This window comes from Lates calcarifer, unplaced genomic scaffold, assembly GCF_001640805.2.
Source record: "Lates calcarifer isolate ASB-BC8 unplaced genomic scaffold, TLL_Latcal_v3 _unitig_4589_quiver_709, whole genome shotgun sequence".
Taxonomy (NCBI): Eukaryota; Metazoa; Chordata; class Actinopteri; family Centropomidae; genus Lates; species Lates calcarifer.
In genome coordinates, this window is record NW_026116990.1 from 606 (window position 1) to 26,867 (window position 26,262).

Consider the following 26,262-nt stretch of genomic DNA (forward strand, 5'->3'; position numbering starts at 1 on the left):
TGCTCTCCATCCCCCCCCCGGGACATTATTTCTTTATTTGTTGCTTCCCCCCCAACCCTAGATTATTCCTCGGGGAGCGTAACAACCATCCAGTTTCATATACTGCAGTCTCCTCATCTGCCCCTGACCCTGGGTTCCCCCATAACTCCCACATTGCCTGGTCAACAGGAGCCATACTGGGATGGAGTCTGTCCTGTCACCAGGTGTGCCTCAAGCAAGCTGCTGCACCTCAGCAGGCCATCTGTTCCAGTCCAGCTCTGGATCTGTCAGGGGTGCCTCATGAATACCATGACTTCTGGGACGTGTTCAGCAAAGCAAAGGCGATCTCTCTGCCTCCACATCATCTGACTGTGCAATCGACCTGCAGCAGGGCACAGTGCCAAGCAAGGGACGTCTATATTCCCTGTACACACCATAAAGGAAGGCCATGGAGACTTACTGTACGTCAATAACAAGTAAACAAGTACATGCAGTCCACAAAGAGGATGAACTCGAGGCAGGCCAGGTGGTCCTTCTTCTTCAGAAGATTCAACCTCTCCCTTTCCTATCCGGCAATGTCAAGCCTGACACCTTGTCCCGTCAGTTCGTGGGGAAGGATGACTCTGCTCCTGTTCCTGACACCATACTTCCAGCTGTCTGGTCACTTCTGTCACCTGGGAGATTGAACAGAGGGTTAAAGCCACCCTGAAGGACCAGCCCAGCCCCAATTCTTGTCCTCCAGATCACCTGTTTGTCCCTCAGCCTCTTAGGTCTGAGGTTCTGCAATGGGTCCACAGCTCCATACTCACCTGCCACCCCGGGATTCAGGGCATGAAGGAGGTTCTGCAGCAGAGGAGGACACCTGGGAGTTTGTGATTGCCTGTCCTGTCTGTAACCAGCACAAGTCCTCATGACAGGCTCCCGCTGGGCTCCTGCAACTGCTACCAGTGCCTCATCGGCTCTGGTCCTACATCTCCCTGGACTTTGTGACCGGTCTACCACCATCCAATGGACACACCACCATCATAACAGTGGTGGACAGATTCAGTAAAATGGCCCACTTTGTGTCCCTGCCCAAATGTCCTTTGGCCGAAGAGACTGCAGAATTGATCCTTCAGCTGTTTCATCAGTCTGTCGTCCGGGTTCCACCCCCAGTCCAACAGCCAAACTGAAAGGAAGAACCAGGAGATAGAGATGGCTCTACGCTGCATGGTCTCCGAGCATCCATCATCCTGGTCAAAGGCATTTATTGTGGGTCGAATACTCTCACAACACTTTGACCAGCTCTGCCAGGCCTATCCTCATTCCAGTGTCCTCAGGGGTTCCAGCCACCATTTCCTGCTCTCAAGGAGCCATCCTTTGTAACTTTTCACTATGTTGCACCACTTTACTGGAACACCCCAAAAAGGGTCCATTACTTTGAGGATGAGCACAACATGGATTGTGAATTACAGGACAACATTTTGTCTTTTCTGTAATTCTCCATTTATTAAAAGTGATTACAGACCATGTGAGTCAGTTGTAGATCATGTCAGTGGTTAAATCAAAGTAGAACATGATCATTATTAAATAGTAAATGTCTTTGCTGATAAGACACTTCTAAATCAACAGTCTGTTGTTGCATAGATTACTGATCCAGTACAGCAATAGGTTGGTTTAGCCACTGGACCAAGGCTTTCAGGTCATCATACATTTTCAACATAAAACCAAATACCTGTTTAACCTTACTAATAACATCCTTTCCAGGATTTTATGACACCTGCATATTAAGCCAAGTATCCCCAGAGAAACACATTAAGAGCCAGTAGCAGCAGAGCGTTAATGTTGCAGACTCTTCGCCAGAGGGGGTCCTCCTGCAAGGAATTCAGCTCACTGTTTTCAGTTCCTGGAGGTGCGGGGCCAGAGTTCGGACCAGTCAGACCACAGAGCCACAGAGCAGCTCTCTGCCACCAGGAAGCTGGCAAAGGATCAGAGTCATTGCTGAAGTTAGAGTTCACTGGGTCAGAAGTCATCTGGGGACCTGTGAGGTCGATCCTAGGCTCCTGGCTATATCTGGACCACCAGGTCAGCCTGTACAGCTGGGCAGGAGAGGAGATCCAGCACATATGTTTGTTTAATAGTTTTTTCTTGACATTCCTTTAACTTTAAAGCACAACTGACAATTCATGGTCTACCTTCCAGTTAAGGATATGTATTATGTTCACTATGTGGGAGCTTTCCCACTGCAGTAATCTAACATGTAGCCACTGTCAGCGGTTCTGTTTTTGTTTCCACTGTTCTGCACCTTCTTTGGGGAGAAGTTCCTGGACTAAATTTGAGCAGTGCATAGAAGGTGACACTAAATGTAAGTTCCATATACTTTCATGTGTAATACCTTGCATACCTCTATGAAGGATTAGGCTCTCTAGCTTTCATCAAGGTCATAAGGTAACAGCCTTTGACTGCTGCTGATTCACAGCTTGGATAGCAGCACTGAATACTTGTTTATGGCAGTTTAGGTATTTTTCACAGATTGTTGATGGGTTTATAGATAGTTTCTTCTGTACTTTTCTAGTGTTTCTCATTTCACAGATTAGAACATAAATAAAATTAATGTATGACATGTTCCTTACATGTTCTTTGGGTATTGGGGCAGTGGCCAAGCTGACGGCAGCAATGATAAGGCAGGTGAGACCCAACAGGATGAGAGCAAAGTACAGGTAGTGGACATCAGCCAGGATAGCAGGCCGGTGATCAGGCTGACCACAGGAAGGAGCTACATAGGAGAACTCCAGAACCATGCGGATCAGTCCCACCACTAGGCCAGTCATCAGACCCCAGAATGCACCCTGAGACACACATACACAAAATATTAAATGCAGAGTCATATGGAACTGGCAAAAAAAGACACTGAACTGAAAAGAGATTTAAGGTTACACATTTGCAATCTTGTGCCCCTGTCTTGTAGAGATGTCTGGTATCAAAATCTAGTTTTAATACCTTGAGCAGATGTGTCAAACTCAAGGCCCATGGGCCAAATCAAGCCCATCACTTCATTTTTTTTTATGTGGCCTGCAAAAGCTTTCAAAGACTGTGATTATTGTAAAATACAATGCTTATAGTGCTTATAGAAGGTCCGTGAATATGTCTCAATTTTGTTGCCTGTGTAATGAAAGCTTTTTGCCACTGGATGGCAGACATTATCTACGAAGTTTTTTGTTTTTTTTTTGTCAGTGATGGAGTTGGGTTAAAAAAGTAAAGTAAGTAAATCATTCCATAATGTCCAAGAAGAAAAAGTTAATGTAGAGGGAAGGTAGTTTAAATGAGAAATGGGAGAATGGATACATGTTTGTGTTGAATGGAGACAGATAAAACTATTGCAGACAAAGTCTGAGAAATAGCAGAAAAATCTGACGACACAGCTGGCTGAAGAAGCATGTAGTTTTCTGGCTTTGTCATTAGCCAATGACAAAAGGACTGACAATACTGATACAGTGCATCTAGCCATTTTTAAGAGGCCTGAAGACAGACTTGTCTGTCAGTGAGGGGCTTTTGGATGTGGCCACCATGCACATGACGACAAGGTAGAGGGACATCTTCAGTGAGGTGGAGTAGTTAGTAAATTAAATGAAATTACCCTGGGAGAGGCTTATTATCAATGGTGAGTCTGCCATATGTAGTGAGAGAACTGGCTTGGCTAGACTGGTGAAAGAGAAAAAAAGCAAAAAAGCAAACTGCCAAACATCCCTGATAACTTACCTTTCAAAGCTAGTTATTAATTATTATTAAAACTAATAATAATTGAATGCCCTTGGTAATTTAATGGAGCCTAGCTTACTTTACCTAGCATACTGACAAAGGTATGAGAGTATTGCAACAGACTTGATTCATACTGGCTGCTATTATAAACCATTACCATACATGTAGCCCACATATTATCTCACTCACTCTTTTTATTTTCATTTTTACCTTAGTTTTTATTAACTGTTTGAACCCCACCACCACCCCATCTTTGACTAGGGGAATGATCAGAAACAGACAGATGTTTTATATATCAAAAGACTATTAAAGACTAAAACTATTTATAATGAAAACATCCTTCAGTTAACAGAACAGAACATAACAGAAAAATATCCCTCAGTTGAAGGGAATAATGTACTAACATAAAATGTTACTGCAGTTCAGATTACTTCTTTACAACAGTAATTACATAATATTATTACATGTACTTTTTACCTGACTTATTTATTTTTCCCCTACTGAAGTAAGTTTGGATAGACTGCAAATCAGCTGACAGCTTACAGTGAGCTGACTTAAAATTTAGATGTAAATTAGTTGTGTACTCAAAGTATACTTCTCTTACACTTAAAGTATACTTAAGAGTATAACTTTTTTAGGCCAGTTTTGTACTGAAGTTGTACACTTAAAAGTATACTACTAGTACATTTAGTGCATTTAAGTACATTTTACTTAATATATAATAACATAAAGTATACTTGGGAAATATACTTGAACTTTATTTAGGTTTTCCTAATAAAATAAACTTGGGCTATACTTCTTTTTGTAAGGAATGGCTCAGCATAGGACTGCAAACTTTTGTCAGTGTACTGTATTGTTTCAATTTAATGCACTACCTGAGCTTTGTTGTTATATCTGCTTATAGTCAGTTTATTGATCAGTGTTGGCATATTCACATTTATAGGAATGAGGGTACATCTCACTGTCTTGCATGTAACTTGCTAACCTACCCCTTTCAACCTGGCACCTTCTTACTTGGTTTTAAACAAAGGAATATGCCTTTGCTAACCTCCCCCACATGCCATGTCATCAGCTCTAGAGGCCATTTTTTGATTCCACCATCTTGGTTTATGGTAGGGATGTGTACGACTAATTGATTAGTGGATTAGTTGAAACAGTAAGCACAGTCAACATGTTTTTTTTAAAGAATCGACAAAATTTTATTTGACTAACTTTATTTGGTTGGGGGTGGGAGGAGATTTATGTTTTACCTCATAGAGACATGGAACTAATGTTTATGGTTCTGTTTCTGCCCGAGTGTGCACCTGAAGTGGATGAATTATCTACTGAGGTCTCATTAACTCCAAAACAAACGAACAAAGTATGGAAAATGGGTAGAAACACTAAATAAAGCAGTTTCATATTAATAATAATAATAAAAAAACGCTCATGTGACAGCAAATGACAAGAACAAATAACAAATGACTTGGTGACTTGAACAAATGACAAATGACTTGAAATGGTGATTTCAGACGATACGTGTCCTTTTAGCGTTCTCAGAGGAATAGTTGTCAAAGGCTCATGGAAACCGAATACACCGTGCCTTCACGGACCAGCCAGATTGAAAAAAGTACAATGAGGCAGCTACAGCTCTAAAAAAGAACTTGACAGAAGCCAACAAAGTAGCAATTACAACCGCTGCATGGACAGCTCTCACATCAGAGTTTTATGTCACTATCACCTGCCATTACATGGACGGTAACCGGAACATTTCCCGTTCTGTGCTCCAGACTTGCAGCACAGATGAGACACACTGCTGACAACATAACTGCTAGTCTGAGATGCATTGTTGATGTGTTGGGCTTTGGAGGTAAAGTTAGTGCATCTGTGAACTGTTGTTGACTGCTGGGGTGGAGTATAAACCAACTGTAGTCAAAATCGGACACAGTGTGACTGAGTTCATGTAAAAGGCTGATATTGCAGCATTTATCTTTTACCAACTGCTCTCACAATTCATCAAATATACCCAACTCATTGTGGAAAACCTGCACAGCTGTTCTGTATTTTTCTTTATTCAAAATATATGAGTGTTCCTCTCAATAAATCAAACTGTTTTGGAAACCTATACACACTGTTTACTCAGTCAAAGACATTGTAGAGATCCGAGTGACATGTTTGGGTACAGTGTTACTGTGTTGACTGTGTTGTGTTCAGTTAAGGTTAAAAGGACTTTTACTGCAGTTAGTGAGTTTTCTGAGGATCAGTGAATGTGTGATTATGCCTAGAGGCTGTGAAGCCTGTCAGTCAGTGCAGCCACCAATGGCAGTGATCTATGTGAGATAGCATGCGTTTGGCAAAGAGCAGAGGAGGACTGCTGAGTTAATTTTTTACAAGAGTCAGTTGAGTGCGACTTGTATAGATTGTCAATGCGGTGAGCAGACTCTAGGGGCAGACTTCTGTTGTTTTGTCTGGCTGATTTTGCCAGCACTTTCATTCGTCAGCCTGAGTCCAACCTGAGTCCAACCTGAGTCCAGTCCTTCTGGAGTTTTTCCTTCCCACTCTTCGTCACTCGTCATTATGGGAACTGTTGGGTTTCTCACTATAATTATGTAAAATCTCAACTGTACTCTGTAAAGTACCTTGAGACAGTGTATGCTTGATCTGGCATCATACAAATAATTGAATTGAACTGGCTTAACACACTGGCATCGTTCACCTCCTCAATGGAGTAAGGTTTTGTCAATATGCACAATCAAGCTAGCATCAAGGAGACAAAGTGGAGAAATCTGCAGAGATGGGAGAGATCTCAACACCAACAACACCAAGAATATGTGGCAAGCAATCCAGAATATCATAGCCCCCACCATGTGTGAGGCCACTTTCCCAAATGAGCTTACTACAGTTTATGCTCATTTTGATCTCAAAGAATACAAAGTCTACACTGCCTCCAGAGGACCTGCCAATGTCAGGATCCACAGTGGATGTGACAAGAATCCTGCTGAGAGTGAATATTGAGTAAAGTCACTGCGCCTGATAACATCCCTTTGGATTCCTCCCAAAGACACTCATTGCTTTTGCATTGAAGACCATTTCAGTGCTATTATTTAACAGACTGAGAAAGGACTTGTCAAGTTTAAAGGGCAAGTTAATATTATAACTATAATATTATAATTTACAGGTTTAACTTGTAAGTGGGCTAATATAATCCAAAGATAATTATTTAAAGCAATTTACACTTACTCGCTTCCATAATTTACTTGCTTTGGATGACATCATGAGTCAAGTGATACATAAAATAATTGTATGATGTAGTATATGTGCGCAACACTATATTTTTAATATAGCTATGTCACAGTTATTCAACAAGACTGCAGAGTTTTTGGAGACAATTCTATGGACTGATAAAATTGGAACTGTTTAGACACATGGACCAGCGGTATGTATGGTGTGAGAAAAGGCAGGCTTATGACCAGAAGAATACCATCACCACAGTCAAGCATGGGGGTGGGTAATTGGTGATGTGGGGATGTTTTTCTGCTGCAGGAACTGGAAGTCTTGACTATGTACTTGGCATCATGGTTTCCCAGAAATATCAGGTCATTTTAATGAGGAAAAATATCTAACCATTTTAAGAATTTAGAATTCCCTTTCACTGGAAGTATAACTTTCCTTTCATGCCAATTGGGTACATAAGAAAGCACCAAGACATAGGTCCAGGCCTGTGTGTTTGACCCCTACAGTGAGGCAATCTGGTGGCTCTGTTACTACTATGGCAATCTCTCTTGGAAAAATTATGTTCCATCCCTCCAGCAGAGTTCTTGTAGAATCAATGCCAAGGTGCACTGAAGCTGTTATTTATATAGACATACATATATACAGCTCTGGAAAAAATTAAGAGACCACTTCAAATTTTTCTGAAATCAGCATCTCTACATGTTTAACAGCCATTCCATTCTAGTGTTGAATTCCAACACAAGCACACCTCATTCTACTTAATGAGGTATTGATTAGGTGAACACCTGAACCAAATCTTGTTTAACAAAGAAAAGTATAAAAAACACTGCTGTGGTCATCACTATCCTCTTGCAATAGGACCAGCTGGATGGCAAAAACAGTGCTAGTAGTACCTCAAAAGTAATTGGTATCAAAAAAATAAGTGCTGACCATGCCAAAAGAGTTGAAAAGAAAAGTTTTGAGTGAGGAAAAGAAGGGTTCAATTCTGGCTTTACTGGCAGAGGGATACAGTGAGCATCAGGTTGCTTCCATCCTTAAAATTTCTAAGACAGTAGTTCATAAGAACAAGGTCAAGCAGCAGACATTGGGGACAACAAAGCTACAGGCTGGCAGAGGGTGAAAATGACTCTCCACTGACCGGGATAACCATCAACTCATTCGAATGTCATTCAGCAACCGTAGGATGACATCAAGTGACCTACAAAAAGAATGGCAACTGGGGTGAAGTGCACGGCAAGAACAGTTCGAAACAGGCTCCTAGGGGCAGGGCTCAAGTAAGTAAAGCTAGAAAAAAGCCCTTCATCAATGAGAAGCAAAGAAGAACCAGGCTGAGGTTTGCAAAAGACCATAAGGATTGGACCATAGAAGCCTGGAGTAAGGTCATCTTCTCTAATGAGTCCAATTTTCAGCTTTGCCCAACAGCTGGCGTCTAATGGTTAGACAGAGACCTGGATAAGCCTACAAGCCATAGTGTCTCGCACCCACTGTGAAATTTGGTGGCGGATCGGTGATGATCTGGGGGTGCTTCAGCAAGGATGGAATCAGGCAGCTTCATCGTTGCGAAGGATGCATGAATCAAGCCATGTACAAGGTTATCCTTGAAGAAAACTTGCTTCCTTCTGCTCTGACAGTGTTCCCCAACTCTGAAGACTGGTTTTTCCAGCAGGACAATGCTCCATGCCACACAGCTTGGTCAGTCAAGGTGTGGATGAAGGACCACCAGAACAAGACCCTGTCATGGCCAGCCCAATCTCCAGACCTGAACCCCATTGAAAACCTCTGGAATGTGATCACGAGGAAGATGGATGGTCACAAGCCATCAAACAAAGCTGAGCTGTTTGAATTTTTGAGCCAGGAATGGCATAAGGTCACCCAACACCAATGTGAAAGACTGGTGGAGAGCATGCCAAGACACATGAAAGCTGTGATTAAAAATCAGGGTTATTCCACCAAATATTGATTTGTGTGTGTGTGTGTGTAACCTTTATGTAACAAATGCCATTTTCTAAACCCTAATTGGGTTTATTTAAAAATGGGAAAATTACAAAAGAAAAATAGCAAACGCCAACAGTTGTTGAGGATTTGAGGTGAAATCAGGACCATAAAACTCACCTTTGCGCAACACAAACGGGAAGGACACAGGATGCCACTACACTTGATGATGTTGCTAAAATAACATGGGAGTGCATAATACCACAATAATACCATGGGATGATGAGGTTTAGGTTTACTAGGAATGTGCATGAATAATTGATTAGTTGATTAATCGACACGGTAAACATAGTTTAATGGTCTTCACAGGAGTTATCGTTTTAGTAGTTTCACTTTCAAAATCTGTTTAATAAGGACCAGTGGGCTGTTAACCAACCTGCACTAACATTAGATCATGTTGTTTCTAGATGCCCAGCTTGTTTTTAGGTCATTCTGGAGGTTTTTACTGAGAGCGGAATTGTTTACCGTGGCCACATTGAATAAAGCAGTTTCATGTTTTAAAAAAAACAATGTTTCTCTGCAACATGGACACAGGACGTTGAGAGTGGCTGTTTGCTCAGTTTGTTTCTCTGATTACTGAAGATGCAGACATCTGATGACAAAAATCCTTCATCTGGTTTAAGATTACATTTACATCAGAAAAACATTTAAGATAACATTATATAAAGTGACGTGATTTGAAACATTCATAAAGCAGTCAAGTGAAAATGTTTAATGTCCAGCCATCCGGCGGACAGCCAGCACTTGCGGATTCATAGTACTGAAACACTCATAGTACCAAAACACACAAACGACAGGAACAAATAACAAATAGCTTTGGTGACTTAAATGATTTCAAACGATATGCAGCTACAGCTCTGAAAAAGATTCTGATGGAAGCCAAGAAAGTAGCAATAACAACTGATGCATGGACAGCTCTCATGTCACAGTCACCTGACGTTACATGGATGGTGACTGGAACACTTCAGGTACTGCGCTTTAGACTCACTGCACAGATGAGAGACACACTGCTGAGAACTAGTCTGAGATGCGTTCATGATGATTGGAGCTTGGGAGGTAAAGTTAGTGCATCTGTACACTACAGTGGAAAAAACATAACTCAACATGACACCATATTATTATCTTGGTTTGAATGGAGGGCACAAATTAATTATTACGTCACCACTATTGACTTGATTAATCAACTTCAAAAAGTAATTGAAATGCCCATTCCTAGTTTATACTACTGGCAGTACAGTGGAGAGAGAGGACTTTTAGTCAGGCTGCAGGTTTTATTGATTGATTGATTATGTCAGGGTGACTATTGTTGTTATAATGGATGAAACTCACCTTCCTTTTGGAGGCAAAGCAAGTCCCCACAACAAAAATCAGTACATTTTAGGGTTTACAGTAAGAGAGAGACCTACCTGCTCATTGGCACGTGGCCAGAAGATAGCCATTAGGAATACAGCAGTAATGGGTGGAGCTAGAAAGCTAGTCACTGACTGGATATAATCAAACAGCTGCCCACTATTGGCTGTTTGGATGACTGGAATCCACATCAGACTCACACACACCAAGACCAGGATGAACACCCTGAAAAGACACACAGTATTATTAATAAGTCAGAAATACAGAAAAGTTTCAAAGAGATGAGTCTAATGTCAATGTAAATGGCAACTGAAAGAATAATTTGGTCTTTGGCTGTGTTTGTTTGAAAACATGGCTTTTTAATTTTCCATCATATTGGTGATTTTGCATGTTTGAGCCAAACAACTACTATCTGCTCACACTTACTGTTAGGGCCAGTCATTTACCAAAATATGCTGCCATATTTAGCTTTTGAAATATTTTGTAGAATTCTCTACATTTCATAGTGTAATGATTAGATGATTCATCCACCTTACAAACTGCTTTGCTTTGCTTTACAAAATGCATTTCTAACTCATGGTAATCATGATGTTGCCTAAAAAAATCTCAAATTGGGACATATTTCCATGGAGATTTAAATTCCCTCTATGTAGTTCTGTGTTGAATCAGTAGCAGGACAGGTATCCTGCCTATGAGTAGTTCTGACTGGACAGACTCTGCTCCATAAAGCAAAGGTGGAATGCACAACTTTGTCAACTTTATTGTGTACTTGGCAAAAGAATACTGATACCAATGAAGTTTATGGTTTCTGGGTGTGAAAAATGTTGTGGTTGCTACACCTTAGAACTAGCTAATTTTTAGGTTTCCAATAATGCTAGAGCAGCACAGGTTATGGCTCACTGCAATCCAACACATGTGAAGTGATCATTTTACTGTAAGCAAGGCCTCTGTAGAGAGACCACCAAAACAGGACCTTGTCAACAATACCAATTATGATTTGACAGAAGATAGATTTTAAGTCATCAAAGAAAAGAAAGAGAGGAAACTTTTTGTTTTTTTATTTATTATGTACCCAGCATTTTTGGGTTACTTATTGTTTCAATGTGGTAAAAACTATAAAAAAAAAAAAAAAGACTAAATCAAAATTCTGTATATGGCTGGTCTGCATTGTATTTGCATTCTGCCTAATTGCCTGTTTCAGCACCTCTTCTCCTATTCTCTGTGTTCACCATATATACAGTACTTAATACAGCAGAATTCCCAAGTAAGCTGCTCTCATTTACAGGTTTTTCAGTTTGAAACAGTGAATGCAGCCCATTCAGACTACATCTACCCAGCAGATACAACCAAGTCATTTTCAAGCTGATTTTCTGCACTGTTAAAACTCTGATTTTATAACTACAATGTGGTCTGACAAAATCACGATACACATGAGCTAAATAAAATGGCTGTGCTGTGATTTTTGATATACTTAAAATTATCAGAGAGTTAGAAGCAACAGAATATTTTTCTTATTTTGCCACTCACAAGGCACACAGCCCTCTGGATAACAAACTGCTGCTTCACTTATCTCACCCCACTCACTGAACAGAGTAGATGTGCCTGTCACTCGCAGGGCAGAGACTATATTCTATGGAAGGTGGAGTTGACACATTTTACAACTGTCTCATTCCTGGGCTTTAACATTTCCCAGAACAGTATCCAGATGGACCACGCCAAGGTCAGTGCTATGGGCAAATGGCCTACCAATACTAGTAGAGGTTGCTGAGGTAGTCAGAAAGCTCCTCTGTTGGTCTGGATGGTGTGCTATCAGGGTATCACACTGCTCAGCCTCCTCAGGAAAGCTCATGCCAGGGTGCTGGACAGGAGGCTCCAACCAATTATTGTAGGTGATTTTAATATTAATGTGGATATCAACTCGTGGTAATGTGCCAGTTTACAGGAATCTTTTTGATGTACACAAAAGTTAGACATGGAGTTCCACAAGGGTCAGTGCTTGGACCAATCCTCTTCACTCTGTATATGCTTCCCTTGGGCAATATTATCAGGAAACACTCCATAAATTTCCATTGTTATGCAGATGATACACAGCTTTATCTGTCAATGGAACCTAATGAAACCAATCATCTAGCCAAACTCCAAGCTTGTCTTAGGGACATTAAAATCTGGATGACAAGCAACTTCTTACTACTAAACTCAGATAAAACTGAAATCATTATAATTGGTCCTGAACACATCAGAAACAAACTTTCTAATGATGTAGCTCCATTAGACAGCATTGCCCTGGCTCCCAGCTCCACTGTAAAGAATCTGGGAGTCACCTTTGATCAGGATTTGTCCTTTAACTCACACATAAAACAAACTTCTAGGACTGCCTTTTTTCATCTGCGTAACATCTCCAAAATTAGACATTTTCTGTCCCAAAAAGATGCAGAAAAACTAGTCCATGCATTTGTTACTTCTAGGCTGGACTACTGTAATTCATTATTATCAGGCTGCCCCAACAAGTCTCTAAAGACTCTGCAGCTGATTCAAAATGCTGCAGCACGACTACTGACAGGAACTAAGAAAAAGAGATCACATTTCTCCTGTGTTAGCCTCTCTACATTGGCTCCCAGTCAAATCTAGAGTAGAATTCAAAATCCTCCTCCTCACATACAAAGCCCTTAATGGTCAGGCTCCATCTTACCTTAAAGATCTCATAGTCCCCTACAATCCCACCAGGACTCTGCGCTCCCAAAATGCTGGTTTACTGGTGGTTCCCAGAGTTTCCAAGAGTAGAATGGGAGGCAGAGCCTTCAGTTATCAGGCTCCTCTACTGTGGAACCTTCTCCCAGTTTCGGTCCGGGAGGCAGACACCCTCTGTACCTTTAAGAGTAGGCTTAAAACTTTCCTCTTTGATAAAGCTTATAGTTAGGGTTGGCTCAGGCTTGAACCATCCCTTAGTTATGCTGCTATAGGCCTAGACTGCCGGGAGATCTCCCATGATGCACTGAGCTCCTCTCTCTCTCTCTCTCTCTCTCTCTCTCCACTCAATATGGATTCATATCCCATGTTACATGTTACTAACTCAATATGTCCCCTTTCCTGTAGTATTGTGCTCTTCCGTCTCTCTCTCCTCTTCTGTCTCTTTCTGCAGGTATTTCTTCCTCTGGAGCTGTAGAGTCTGATCTGTGATGACAAGTCTCCTGCTGCTCCTACAACTCCACTCAACACCTGCTGCTAGAATTAGAAATTACTTATACTGCTATTAGTTGTATTGCTGTGTTAGCAGTTAATACTTTAATTATCACTACTATCACTACTACTGCTGTATTACTGGCCTCATCTTACATCTGATATGGAACCTGTGTTATGCTATGTTCTTCTTTCGCTATTCTCTACCCCCTCTCCCCCCTCTCTCTCCTTCTTAACCCAACCGGTCGAGGCAGATGGCCGCCCACCCTGAGTCCGGTTCTGCTCGAGGTTTCTGCCTCTTAAAAGGAAGTTTTTCCTTGCCACTGTCGCCTAGTGCTGCTCATGGTGGGATTTGTTGGGTCTCTCTCTGTAAATACCTATTTTAAAGAGTATGGTCTAGACCTGCTCTATATGAAAAGTGCCTTGAGATGACTGTTGTTGTGATACGGCGCTATATAAATAAAATTGAATTGAATTGAATTGAAATTGATTTGGGGAAGACGTGAACGTGCTGACGTGCTGTGGTAAGCGTGTTCTGTCACTTCCAGTTGCTGATGTTTTGGAGATCATTTCTTGCTTGCCTGTCTCAGACTAGTTCATTTCTCTTTTACTGTCACTACATCCCTGACTCTATCACCAATTTAATCTGCACATTCACAGTAATAGTAGTTGCAAAATCACCCACAACTCTTCAATTCGCTTTTTGCAATTGTGCTATTTATACTATTATCACAGTTTTTGCAGTAGCAGCCTCTGATCACCAAGAGGAGCCCTCACCTGCTCCATTGATCTCCATATTATCAGGCTCTCTCTCTCTGTTCATAAAACAGCCAAACCAGGCCAGTTTTTAAACTGCCATCCTGTGGTCATTTTTCACTTTATCTACACAAATAACACACGTCTGTGTTCAGTAAAGTCTCCTGGTGCTGGTAGTCACCTCATTTCATTGATAGCAGCTATGGTTTTTTAATCAATAACACAAATTCCAGAGGTGGGTTGAGCCACCTCTCAGTACTGTGTGACTGTGAATGAGGGCCAGCTTACTGCAGCTGCCTGTACACAGGTGATGGACATTTGGTCATTAAGACCTCCTCTGCTCTCTGTGCTGTTTACACACACACATTTACACATGGGCCATTCTCATTGATGGGCTTCCCCTACACACATTTAAACTAACCTGTTTTAACACACACATATACACGCACATACATGTACACACAACTGACACCTGCACATTAACACACTGGTCATTTTGATTGGTGATTAACCCTAACACACACCTCTCCTTTGAACTGTTTGTCCCTCACCTCCTCTCTCTCTCTCTCTCTCTCTTGCTCTTTCTCTCACTCTCTCACTCGCGCACACACACATCCTGCATACTTTCTGCTATAGAAACCATTCAATTATCAAGATGCTTAAACTATTTACATTTGTGCTTATTCAACTCTTTACACTTTTTAAAATGTTCAACTTTGCTATTGCAATTTTGCTATTCAACTGAATAGTTCAGCTGTTGGTTTTAACTTTCAGCTTCTGCATCTACCCTTTCTCTCTGCTAATTTCCACCACTTTAATCACTGCTTCAGAAATTACTTTTGATTTCCAACTGACTTCCAACTTCTATGTTTTTCTTCTTCATTTCAACAATGATTTCAGTCATTTCCAGCATTGTTTCAGCGATCCATTCAGCGCTCAGCATTCACATGCATTTTCTGCAGGAAATGTATTTTATCTAGTTATTATTATTATTATTATTATTATGTTTGCCATCATTATTATTATTATACTATATTAGTTTACATCTCTACATGGAACATTTTGTTACATTGGTACTGCTGATACAGTATAACATTCATAATAAATTATAGGTTGGGCTTAGAGTTAAGGAAGCAACAAGCAACATAAAGACCAAGGAGTGTGACCACTGATCTCAACCTTAACCAAAAATAAATTAGAGGATAGACTATCATAGACTATTAAATAAATTATAAATTAATGCCTAAGTCAACATGAACACAGTTAGTAAATAATTACTAGATAATTAGTTAACTGTTAATTAACTATTAGTTAATGGTCATTACGGCATTAAATATTGTTAATGTACCCTTATTATAAGTGTTACCAGTTGGATCTTTGGTTTTGTATTTATGAAGTTGAATCTCTGATTTTTTTATTCTTTTTGTGAAAAAATTTTGGTCAACCCTCACCGTCCAACAATCATGAGTTCCCTCTCGGAAGCTTTAGGCCTGGCTCTGTGGTAGAGGTCCAGTGTAAACAGTGTGGAGCTGCTGTTAAAAATGGAGGTCAGAGATGACATCAGTGCAGCTAACATCACTGCCAGCATCAGACCACGAAGACCTGCACAGAGAGGAGGACAAAGGATGACACACTCATGGTGAAATATCAGATAAATAATTATGATATTTGTATACTACCATTCAGAGTTCTAAAACTCTATTATTCCAAGGGGAAAAACATTAATAATACAGAAGCAAATAACAGCACAGCAAACACATAGTAGTTGAGCATGTTAAATACACATAATGATCCTGATCCAGCTGTGCCATTACCATCTGAAAGTGATGTTGCTTGCCAGAGAGGAGAGCATAGCTGATTTCATTAAAAACACATTTCTCCGGTTCCTCTTTTCCTCCTTTCTTTTCCCTGCGTCTCTTCTATGTGACTTAAATGTAACAATGTAAGACTCGAGAAAAAGACACAAGCAAGCAGATGCACTCAAGGCAAAACTGTAGGTATATACCACATCAGTGTTTTTAATTAACTGCCAGATTGCCTCAACAGCCTTCCTGCTGCAGATTTTGTTGATAACTGAAACCAGTTTCCTGACTCACTGTTACCTTAGAAGCTTTGCCTTTTTGCATATTCACAGTAGGATAAAAAAAAAAAAAAGTAATAGCAATAGTATTCATGATTCAAGCTTGGCTTAATTTGTCATGGAATCAATTACTATATGTATACAACAACTGTTGGAATTTAAGTGATGTTTGAAGTGAAGTGACAACAGTCATTTCCATGGCAACTAAGCAAAGTCCTTCTGCTAAGACATGGTTGAAAGCTCTGGAAGAAGCTGAGTAGGAGAGCTTTGAAATAAGATTTTTGTTTGTGATTTGTTGGTTTGTTTTTGTAAAACTGCAAAAGAGCTCTCCACTGATGTGTTCATATGTTGATTTGAATGCTGTCTGTTGGCATCATTTTCATAACATAAGTACAAATGACATAATTTGCTACTAAATTACAATCAGTGTATTCCACAGTACTCTGCATGGTGTACTATACATGACACTTTGATAAATGTTTGAATTTAACGGATTGTATCGTGAGTCTAAAGTGATGGGCAGTGAGGAGTCTGAGGACTAGTGGAGAGAGCCCAAACAACTCTTAAAGGCAGATTTTAAGGTATAAAAAATCATATTAGAAGAATGGAAGGCTCTGTGCAATTACAGTGAGAAGAAAAAGTATGTAAGCCTTTTAAAGTATGTAAATCTTTACATACTTTAGGTCATGAAATTTGATGTGATCTTCATCTAAGTCAAATTGTAGACAAACACAGTGTGCTTAAGCTAATAACACACAATAATTAGAATCTTTTGTGTTTTTATTCCACACACCTATTCAACATTCCTGGTCATTCTTCCTACAAACCTGTATATTCTTAAGATGACTGGTGTGAATGACTCTTTTGAGGTTACTCTCTGTATTAGGTTGAGGTCTGTGCTCTGATTGGGATACTCCAAAAGGTGAACTGTCTTTGTTTCATGTAATTCCATGGTAGATGTGCTTTGATGTTTAGGGTAATTATCCCACTGTGTCACTCAACTTCAGCTGGTGGACAGCCACCCTGACATGACCCTTCAAGATACCTTGATTAACTTTGGAATTCATTTTCATGGTGATGCAAGCTGCCAGGCCCTGAGGCAGTAAAGTAGCCTCAAGTAATGATGTTCCCCCACCATATGTGTGTTCTTTGCAAACAATTGAACCCTAGCTTCAGCAGTCCTCAATTTTAACTTTTATTTACTTTTTTTGAGTGCAGCATCTTCTGTGCTGACCGGCCATGGACATCATGCTCCATGCACCATGATCCATGATTTGTGTATAATGGACTTACACAGTGCTATAGCACTAACCCAGAGGAAAAGAAAGTTAAAGAAGAGCTCTCGAAAGTGTTTGATTTATTTCTCCTAGATGAGGTCTGTGTGAAACCAAAATGAGATTATGGTCTCAAAGTCTCAAATTAGCCTCCTTTTAAGTTTCAAATAAGATCTCATTGAGCTCAAGATAATTCTCAGATTTCTATGACTTTTGTGCCTCTTCTTGATCTCAGGTCGAGTTATCAGAGAGCTCTCTGTCAGACTTGAAAACTTAAAGGAAATACCTTGCTATGCTCCTTTGGAAACAAAAATGAGTAATACTAGAACAGGTGACTGAGGCCTCAGAGCTGCAGCAAAGCAGACTGACAGTCAGGACAAACCTCCACATGGTCCCTCATGTTCATTTATTCCATTAAACGTGGCTAAAGGTTCAGCACAAGTACAAGACTAAAGGCAAAGTTCCTACATTTAGTTAAAGACTTTAATCTTGCCAAAGAGCAGGTGTTCTTCTCCTCTATTGAACTCCTCCATTTACATTATTAACATCACTGAAGAAAAAAACCAGAATCACATATCTGCTCCTCTCTTTGTTTTTCTCTCTCCTTCCTGCTTCAACTGGCCGTTAAAATAACTGGACATTGATTTTTGATTCAATTTGTTTTCCTGGTAGAAATTTTGTAACCAACTTCCACTGTACACAGCATTTTTACTGTATGTAAGGGGAAGTCGGGTTCCGGGTTCAAGCTCCAGTTTGCACAGGGTGGAGTGGAGTTTGCATATTCTCCCTGTGCCTGTGTGGGTTCTCTATCCGTACTCTGGCATCCTCTCACAGATATGCCGTTTAGGTTAATTAATGATTCTAAATGTATGTATGTGGGTAGGCTCAAATATTGCATCCATAGTGGTTCTGGTATTGCTAATTTTTGATTCCAAAGGAACTTAGAACTAGAAACAGACAGACAAAATAGAAACTAAAATGAGGCTGAAGTGAGAATAACACTTTTGTCTCCCAAGCTTTAGGGGAAAAAAAGCAAACTTTGAGCTGTAAAATTCTCCTCTGGGAAATCATTTCTTTTTATAGACAGTTTTTCTTACCTGTGGACTGACGATTCTCTCATAGCTTTGAAATTACTTTGTAATCCTTTTCAGTTTTATGCAAATGTGTTGGGAGTTGTAGTGTTTTGTTGTTGTTGTTGTTGTTGTTGTTGTTGTTGTTTTTTGCTTGTTTGCTTGTCCTCAGTTGGTCCACCTCATCTGTAAATTTTAGGCTTGGTCCCACTCTCCAGTCCTTGCCAGTTCATTGCTCTCAGCTTTGCAGTGGCCAAACACTCTTCTCTAGAGTATCCTGTTTTTTGCTTACCTGTTTTTGGATTACTACTTACCAGCTCTCTCCCCTTTCTCCGCTTCAGATCAGCAACCACCATCAACCTTGTCCTACTCCCGATTGGCCACATCCAGTCCTGTCTTCCTGTTCCCCACTCAGACTCTACAGGAATCTGCCCTGCTCAGCGTAAACCCTCTTTCATTTTTGTGTAAATAAACTGTTAAGACTTCGCTTTTGTGTGGGGTCTGCATTTTGGATCCAATTTTGAAACACTAACTAACTGGCCAAAAACAGTTGACCCTGCAGACAACCCCTCAGATGAGGCCACAAGTCCCTCACCTCTCCACAAAGCCCTCTCATCTCAGGGTGTGTTACTGGGTCAGCATGAACAACAGCTTCGGGCTCTGTTCGACAGTAGTGATGGCGAGATGAAGCTTCATGAAGCCTAGAAGCCTTCCAGCTAAGTGGTTTGCAAAAGGGTTCATTTCTTGAGGCTTCATGCGCCCCCTGCTGGTCAAAGACTGTAAGACAGGCAGATGTATTCATAGTCATTTTAACTGTATGTGATACTCTCAAAGCTGTCTTGCCACAGTTTGGGCATGGGAATAATAATTGCAGGAACAAGAAATAAATAAATTTAGATTTAAATGATAATAACCCATTTAAACCATGTGTTTTTGTCTCCCGTTATTAACGTGCTTATGCTTGTTTGTAAATAGTGTGCAAGAGTTTCTTGGCTGATACATGCTAATCAATGTTCCGTGGTAGTAGTACACATACCAAAGTGAACCTCCTCCTTTACATCAATATTTGACAAAGTCATATAATAATGACAGGGGGACAATTATGTTTTCAAACTATGGCAGTGTTAACAAGGAAGAGAAATATGAACCACTTCCTGAACCGCTACATGCAGCGAGGCTTCAAATGTCATCACTGCACGATACAAGCATCGGTATGCACTTCACTAAACACCTCCTGGATTTATCAACACACGCTTCAAAGCATCGACAGTATGTCCCATCACTAGTCAACAATAACCAGGCCTTGACTTTCAATTTTCGGAACTAACTCAGCAGGTCTCAGCTCTCTCCTTCGCAGTTTTACCACCTGCTCCGCCATTGCTTCGTCCTGAGCCTCCACCTCCAGTCAGGGATTCGTACTCCACCGACCCGGAACCTTTTCCTGAGCTTCCTCCTAATGTGCAACCTGGTTTTTCACCCACGGCCAGCAACCTTTACCACTGATCATTCCAAGGTACATCATATCATGAGACTGTGGGGAAGGGGAAGAGCATTAGTTTGGGCCGAGGCTTTAAGTTCCACTACAGTAATCTGTTCTCTTTAGTTAGCTGATTTTTTGTCCAGATTAAGACTGTCTTTGACCATCCTAACTGTGCCTCCTCCCGTCTCCTCACGGAGACTGAGGATATACCCCTAGTTCTGGGCCATCCATGGCTAAGCAAACACCATCCCCACATTGACTGGACTGCAGGGAGAATTCTAGGCTGAAGCAGTTTTTGTCACTCTGTCTGTTTGCAATCTGCCCTTTCTCCAGGAGAGCGAGCCACCTGTACCACGGAAGCCCCTGACCTGTCCCAGGTCCCTCCACACTAAGATTTTCAGTAAGGATAAAGCCCTGTCCCTGCCCCCACACCAGCCTTATGATTGTGCCATTGACTTGATGCCTCCTTGCCCTCCAGTCATCTGTACAATCTTTTCCTGTGAGAAAAAGAGGCCATGGATTACATCACTGATGCCCTCACAGCAGGTATAATCTGGCCTTCTTCCTCTCCTCTAGGTGCTGGGTTTTTCTTTGTGGAAAAGAAAGATAAGTCCCTGCGCCCCTGCATTGATTTTTGGGGTTTAAATCACATCACCGTTAAGAACAGTCTGATCAGTTCGGCTTTTGAATCCCTACAAGGTGCCACTGTGTTTTCCAAGCTAGATCTGAGGAATGCTTATCATCTAGTCCACATTTGGGAGGAGGATGAATGGAAAACCACCTTCAACACACCACTGAGATACTGAGATACTGAGTACTTGGTAATGCCTTTTGGCCATACCAATGCTCTGTCACTTTTCCTGGCATTGGTGAATAATGTCCTCAGATTTCTTGAACAGGTTTGTTTTTGTCTACTTGGATGACATTCTGTTTTTTTTTTTTTTTCAAAGACCATTGATGAGCATGTCTATAATGTCCACCAAGTACTCCACTTTTGGAAAATAAGCTTTATGTGAAAGCAGAAAAGTGTGAATTTTCATGTGGACTTAGTTTCATGTGGCCCACTCCTACCAACAAGAAAGAACTCCAGCATTTCCTTGGGTTTGCCATTTTTTATGGATGGTTCATAAAGGACTACAGTAAGGTAACTGCACCACTTACTAGACTCACCTCTATTAAAGTCCCTTATCACTGGCCCCCTGAAGCTGACCCAGCCTTCTCCCTGCTCAAGTCCCCGTTCACCTCAGCTCCTGTACTTATCCAACCAGATCCTGCTAAGCAGTACATACTGTAGTAGAAGTGGGCGCCTCAGATATTGGAGCTGGGGTAGTTCTCTCTCAAATGTTTGCTCCAGAGAATAAATTACACCCCTGTGCATATTATTCTCGCTGTCTCACCCCTGCCAATCAAAATTATGTGGGTAACAGGGAAGTATTAACCTTAGAGGTGTGGAGACATCGGTTAGAGGGGACAGAGAAGCCCTTCATTGTCTGGACAGATCACAAGAATCTGTCATACATTCAAGCCCAATGGGCTCTGTTCTTCAGTCAGTTCAACTTCACTCTAACCTATTGCCCAGGTTCCAGGAACATTAAACCGGATGCCCTGTCTCATCAGTACTAACCTGTGGACTCCAGCCCTGTCACAGAGACCATCCTGCCTTCCAGCCAGGTCATCACCAATCTGACGAGGTACTGGCCCCCCTATCTGTGTTTTTGTCCCAGATTCTGTTTAACCACACACTGTCCCTCCTCAAGAGACATTTTTGGTGGCCAACTATGGAAAGTGACAGCCGAGAGTTTGTTTGGCTGCATGTGCCACCTGTGCCCACAGGAAGACACTACACCAGGCCCCCGTTAGACTGCTTCATCCACTTCCAGTTCATGGGAGACCCTGGTCCCACATTGCTTTAGACATTGTTACAGGTGTCCCTCCTTCCAAGGGTAACATTGTCATTCTCACTGTGGTGGACCGTTTTTCTAAGGCTGCTGGATTTGGCCCTCTGCTGTGTGGCAGCCTTTGACCCATCATCCTGGAGCACTCATCTGGTTTGGGTTGAATATTCTCATAACTCATTAATATGCGCACTGGACTATCACCATTTGAAGCCTCATTAGGCTATCATCCTCTGCTTTTCCCCACACAGGCAGATGAACTTGCCATCTGTCCAGCATCATATCCACAGGTGCAGGAAGGTCTGGAAGTGATCAGTTCATCTGGTTGTCTACCCAGAATATTCCCCTTTTTTAACTGAATCCAATAAACTTTCCCTGGTTCATTGGTCCCTTCTCTATTGAGAAAGTGTTTCTCAGCTCAAGCCAGTCCAGTTAAGGATCCTTTTGCGATAAACGCTACAATCAAACACTTGTCTCTAGAGTATCCTGTTTTTTACTTACCTGTTTTTGGATTACTACTTACCAGCTCTCTCCCTTTTCTCCGCTTCAGATCCGCAACCACCTGTCAACCTTGTTCTGCTCCCAATCAGCCATATATAACATTGACATAAATATTCAGACCCTTTGCTGTGACACTTAAAATTTAGCTCAGGAATTCAAAATCCTCCTCCTCACATACAAAGCCCTTAATGGTCAGGCTCCATCTTACCTTAAAGATCTCATAGTCCCCTACAATCCCACCAGGACTCTGCGCTCCCAAAATGCTGGTTTACTGGTGGTTCCCAGAGTTTCCAAGAGTAGAATGGGAGGCAGAGCCTTCAGTTATCAGGCTCCTCTACTGTGGAACCTTCTCCCAGTTTCAGTCCGGGAGGCAGACACCCTCTGTACCTTTAAGAGTCGGCTTAAAACTTTCCTCTTTGATAAAGCTTATAGTTACGGTTGGCTCAGGCTTGAACCATCCCTTAGTTATGCTGCTATAGGCCTAGACTGCCAGGAGATCTCCCATGATGCACTGAGCTCCTCTCTCTCTCTCTCTCTCTCTCTCCCTCTCTCTCAACTCAATATATCCCATGTTACATGTTACTAACTCAATATCTTCCCTTTCCTGTAGTATTGTGCTCTTCCGTCTCTGTCTCCTCTTCTGTCTCTTTCTGCAGGTATTTCTGCCTCTGGAGCTGTAGAGTCTGATCTGTGATGACAAGCCTCCTGCTGCTCCTACAACTCCACTCAACACCTGCTGTTATGATTAGGAATTACTTACACTGCTATTAGTTGTATTGCTGTGTTAACAGTTAATACTTTAATTATCACTACTATCATTACTACTGCTGTATTACTGGCCTCACCTTACATCTGATATGGAACCTGTGTTATGCTATGTTCTTCTTTCGCTATTCTCTACCCCCTCTCCCCCCCTCTTCCCCCCTCTCTCTCCTTCTTAATCCAACCGGTCAAGGCAGATGGCCGCCCACCCTGAGTCCGGTTCTGCTCGAGGTTTCTGCCTCTTAAAAGGAAGTTTTTCCTTGTCACTGTCGCCTAGTGCTGCTCATGGTGGGATTTGTTGGGTCTCTCTCTGTAAATACCTATTTTAAAGAGTACGGTCTAGACCTGCTCTATATGAAAAGTGCCTTGAGATGACTGTTGTTGTGATATGGCGCTATATAAATAAAATTGAATTGAATTGAATTGAATTCCTCCCATTTCTCTGGATCATCTTTGAGATGTTTCTATACCTTGATTGGAGTCCAAATTCAATTGATTAGACATTAGCCATGAGTTTGAAAGAACTTCCTGCAGAGGTCAGAGACAAGATTGTGTCAATTCACAGACCTGGGGAAGGCTTCATAAAACATCTGTTGCACTGAAGAACCTTCAATGCAGCTCCAGAGATCCTGTGTGGAGATCTGAGGAATTTCTAGGAGGACAACCTTTAGGTGCTTTTTTGCAAAGTTTCACTGAGGAGAGGCTTCTGACCAGATACTCTGCCTTTAAGCCCAGATCGGTGACGGTTGTCTTTCTAGCAGTTTCCCCCGTCTCTACAAAGTCCTATTCAAAACTCCTTCCATTTAAGAACTAGAGGCCATTGTGTGCTGTGTTCAATGCAGCAGATTATTCATAGTCTTCCCCTGATGCAACACAGTCCAGTCTATGAGCTCTACAGGCAGTTCTCTCAACCTCTTGGCTTGGTTTTTGCTCTAATTTGCATTTGTGACACCTTAAAGAGACAGGTGTGTGCCTCCCCAAATCATGTCCAATCAATTTAATTTACTACATGTGGACCCCAGTCAAGGTGTATGTCTCAAAAATGATCAAGGGTCTGAATACTTATGTCAGTGTGATATTTCAGTTTTTTGTTTTTAAAAAAATTCCATAGTATTGAGTGTAGCTTGATGAGGATTTTTTTTCGCATAAACCTGCATAAAATACAATGAAGGGGGCTGAATACTTTCTGAAGTTACTGTATAATAACTCAGAGTAGCTCTTCTCGGTTAATAGTTAAATACATTACAGTTGTGTTTGTTCATAGCTGTAACTTAGATGATGATCTGACCGTATCTGAACACAAATCTATACATAACTGCAGATAATTCCAAAGGATTCTGGCTTGCAGTTGTATGTAAGTTATTTTAAGACCAAGCTTCAAGTTATGGTGAGTCCCTTTTCCCAAAAGCTTGCATTGAATGTACATATGCTGTCCTCTTCTACTTTACTGCAGGGGTCCAACATTGAAATGGACTGAAAACAACTTTTGTGTGTGTGCGTGTAACTCACCCACAGGCATTAGCTCTACCACTAGTTTCGGGTAGGCGATGTTGGAGCAGCCAACTGAAGCTCCACATACGCTCTGACACACCACTGGATCCACACAACCTACCTCATCTACAAACATACACAAGCACAAAGGGGAGAAAATAAAAGATGTAAAACCTTAGTTAGCTACAGTGGCATCAGAAAGTATTGAAACCCCTTGTACAATTTTATTTTTGTAGATTTAATTTTGAATTGACTTTTTTGCCCATCAATAAAATTCAGTAACCTATAATGACAAAGTAACATGTTCTTTTTTTAAAGGCCTTTTTTGCCCGTTATTCAGTTTGGCTAGAAATTCAAATCTAGAAATAGTCCTACAGATTCCAAACTCCTGTTATTTCATCATTAGGGAGACCACGCCTGGGAACATTCAGAGCTTTAGAAACAATTTTATGCCCTTGTCCTGGCTTGGTATTTGTGCTGACATGCAGTGTGAATTATGAGACAGTATATACACAGGTGTGTGCCTCTAAGCGAAGTCCAATCAATTACATTTTCACAGCAATTCCTCCAGTCAAAAAACAAGGCAATGGGGCACCTCTATCTTTCTAAGGCAAAAAACATCATGAAAATGTGTCTTCATTTGTCAGAGTTATCAATGATTCATTTACACTTATCTGTCCAGCTTATTTGCTTCATCACACTAGTTATTTTATTTGCTAAACCCCAATAATAGTTTTGTAGGTACTATGTGTTTTAAATGGAATGATCAGAGCTAAGCTCTGATAGAATGGTTATCACAGCCCTTCTATTGTGCAGTGCTGTCACTGGAGTAGTAGTGAAGTGCCAGGAGGCTCAAGTGTTTTTTTTCCTGAGTGTATAATGTGTGCAAACCTCTAAGGTATGAAGTGTCTCACAGATCTCAAGTATTTCATGTTGTGCACCTCTCAGGACACAAGTGTGCAGTGCACACTAATACGACGTGTGAAAGTAAAACAGTGGTCAAGTCAAGCTTTATTTCTAAAGCACATATCATACAGAGTAAGGCAATGTGCTTTACTTAAAACAACAATACAATCATAAAAGTGCAAGTGCTGAAGATAAGTTTGCATGAGCAGGTACAATTATACAAAATCGGTGCAGAAAATACAAATATCAGCTGTACAAAATACACACACATAAATGTCCACACAAGTGCCAACACCCATACACATACATACACATGAGAACTCCCACTGTTGCAAAAAGGTGGTTAATCTGCATTTTACAATGTTCAGTGTTAGTGCCTCTCTCAGGTCTATCTACTTGGGGCATAAAAGCTCATGGCAGCCTCCCCTGCCACACAGTTAGCACCAGGAATGGTTAACAAACCATGGCCTGTGGACTTGAGTGTTGGACTTGCTGGTCTATCTAATTAACATGTCTTTTGTATAATGGGGTGCAAGGCCTTTGTATTCTATCTTCAACAGGGTGCCAAAGCACAGTTTTGAAAACAGGTGTAATAGTT

The 26,262-nt window shown here is 41.2% G+C and overlaps 1 protein-coding gene across 3 annotated transcripts in view; it reads right to left on the bottom strand.

Annotated features, from left to right (window-relative positions):
* Window positions 1-1,514: 1,514 nt before the first annotated feature.
* Window positions 1,515-26,262, bottom strand: part of LOC108900684 (sodium/glucose cotransporter 4-like) — a 53,780-nt gene continuing 29,032 nt past the window's right edge. For 2 of the 3 annotated variants that reach the window (XM_018701857.2, XM_018701856.2), the window contains 5 exons: window positions 24,777-24,884; window positions 15,657-15,807; window positions 10,329-10,497; window positions 2,592-2,807; window positions 1,515-2,057 (listed from right to left, as the gene is read on the bottom strand). In XM_018701857.2, the coding sequence (XP_018557373.1) occupies window positions 1,746-2,057; window positions 2,592-2,807; window positions 10,329-10,497; window positions 15,657-15,807; window positions 24,777-24,884 (956 nt within the window). In that variant the 3' untranslated portion in view covers window positions 1,515-1,745. The remainder of the gene's footprint in view (window positions 2,058-2,591; window positions 2,808-10,328; window positions 10,498-15,656; window positions 15,808-24,776; window positions 24,885-26,262) is intronic. The other variant, XM_051068463.1, reaches the window with a different exon arrangement.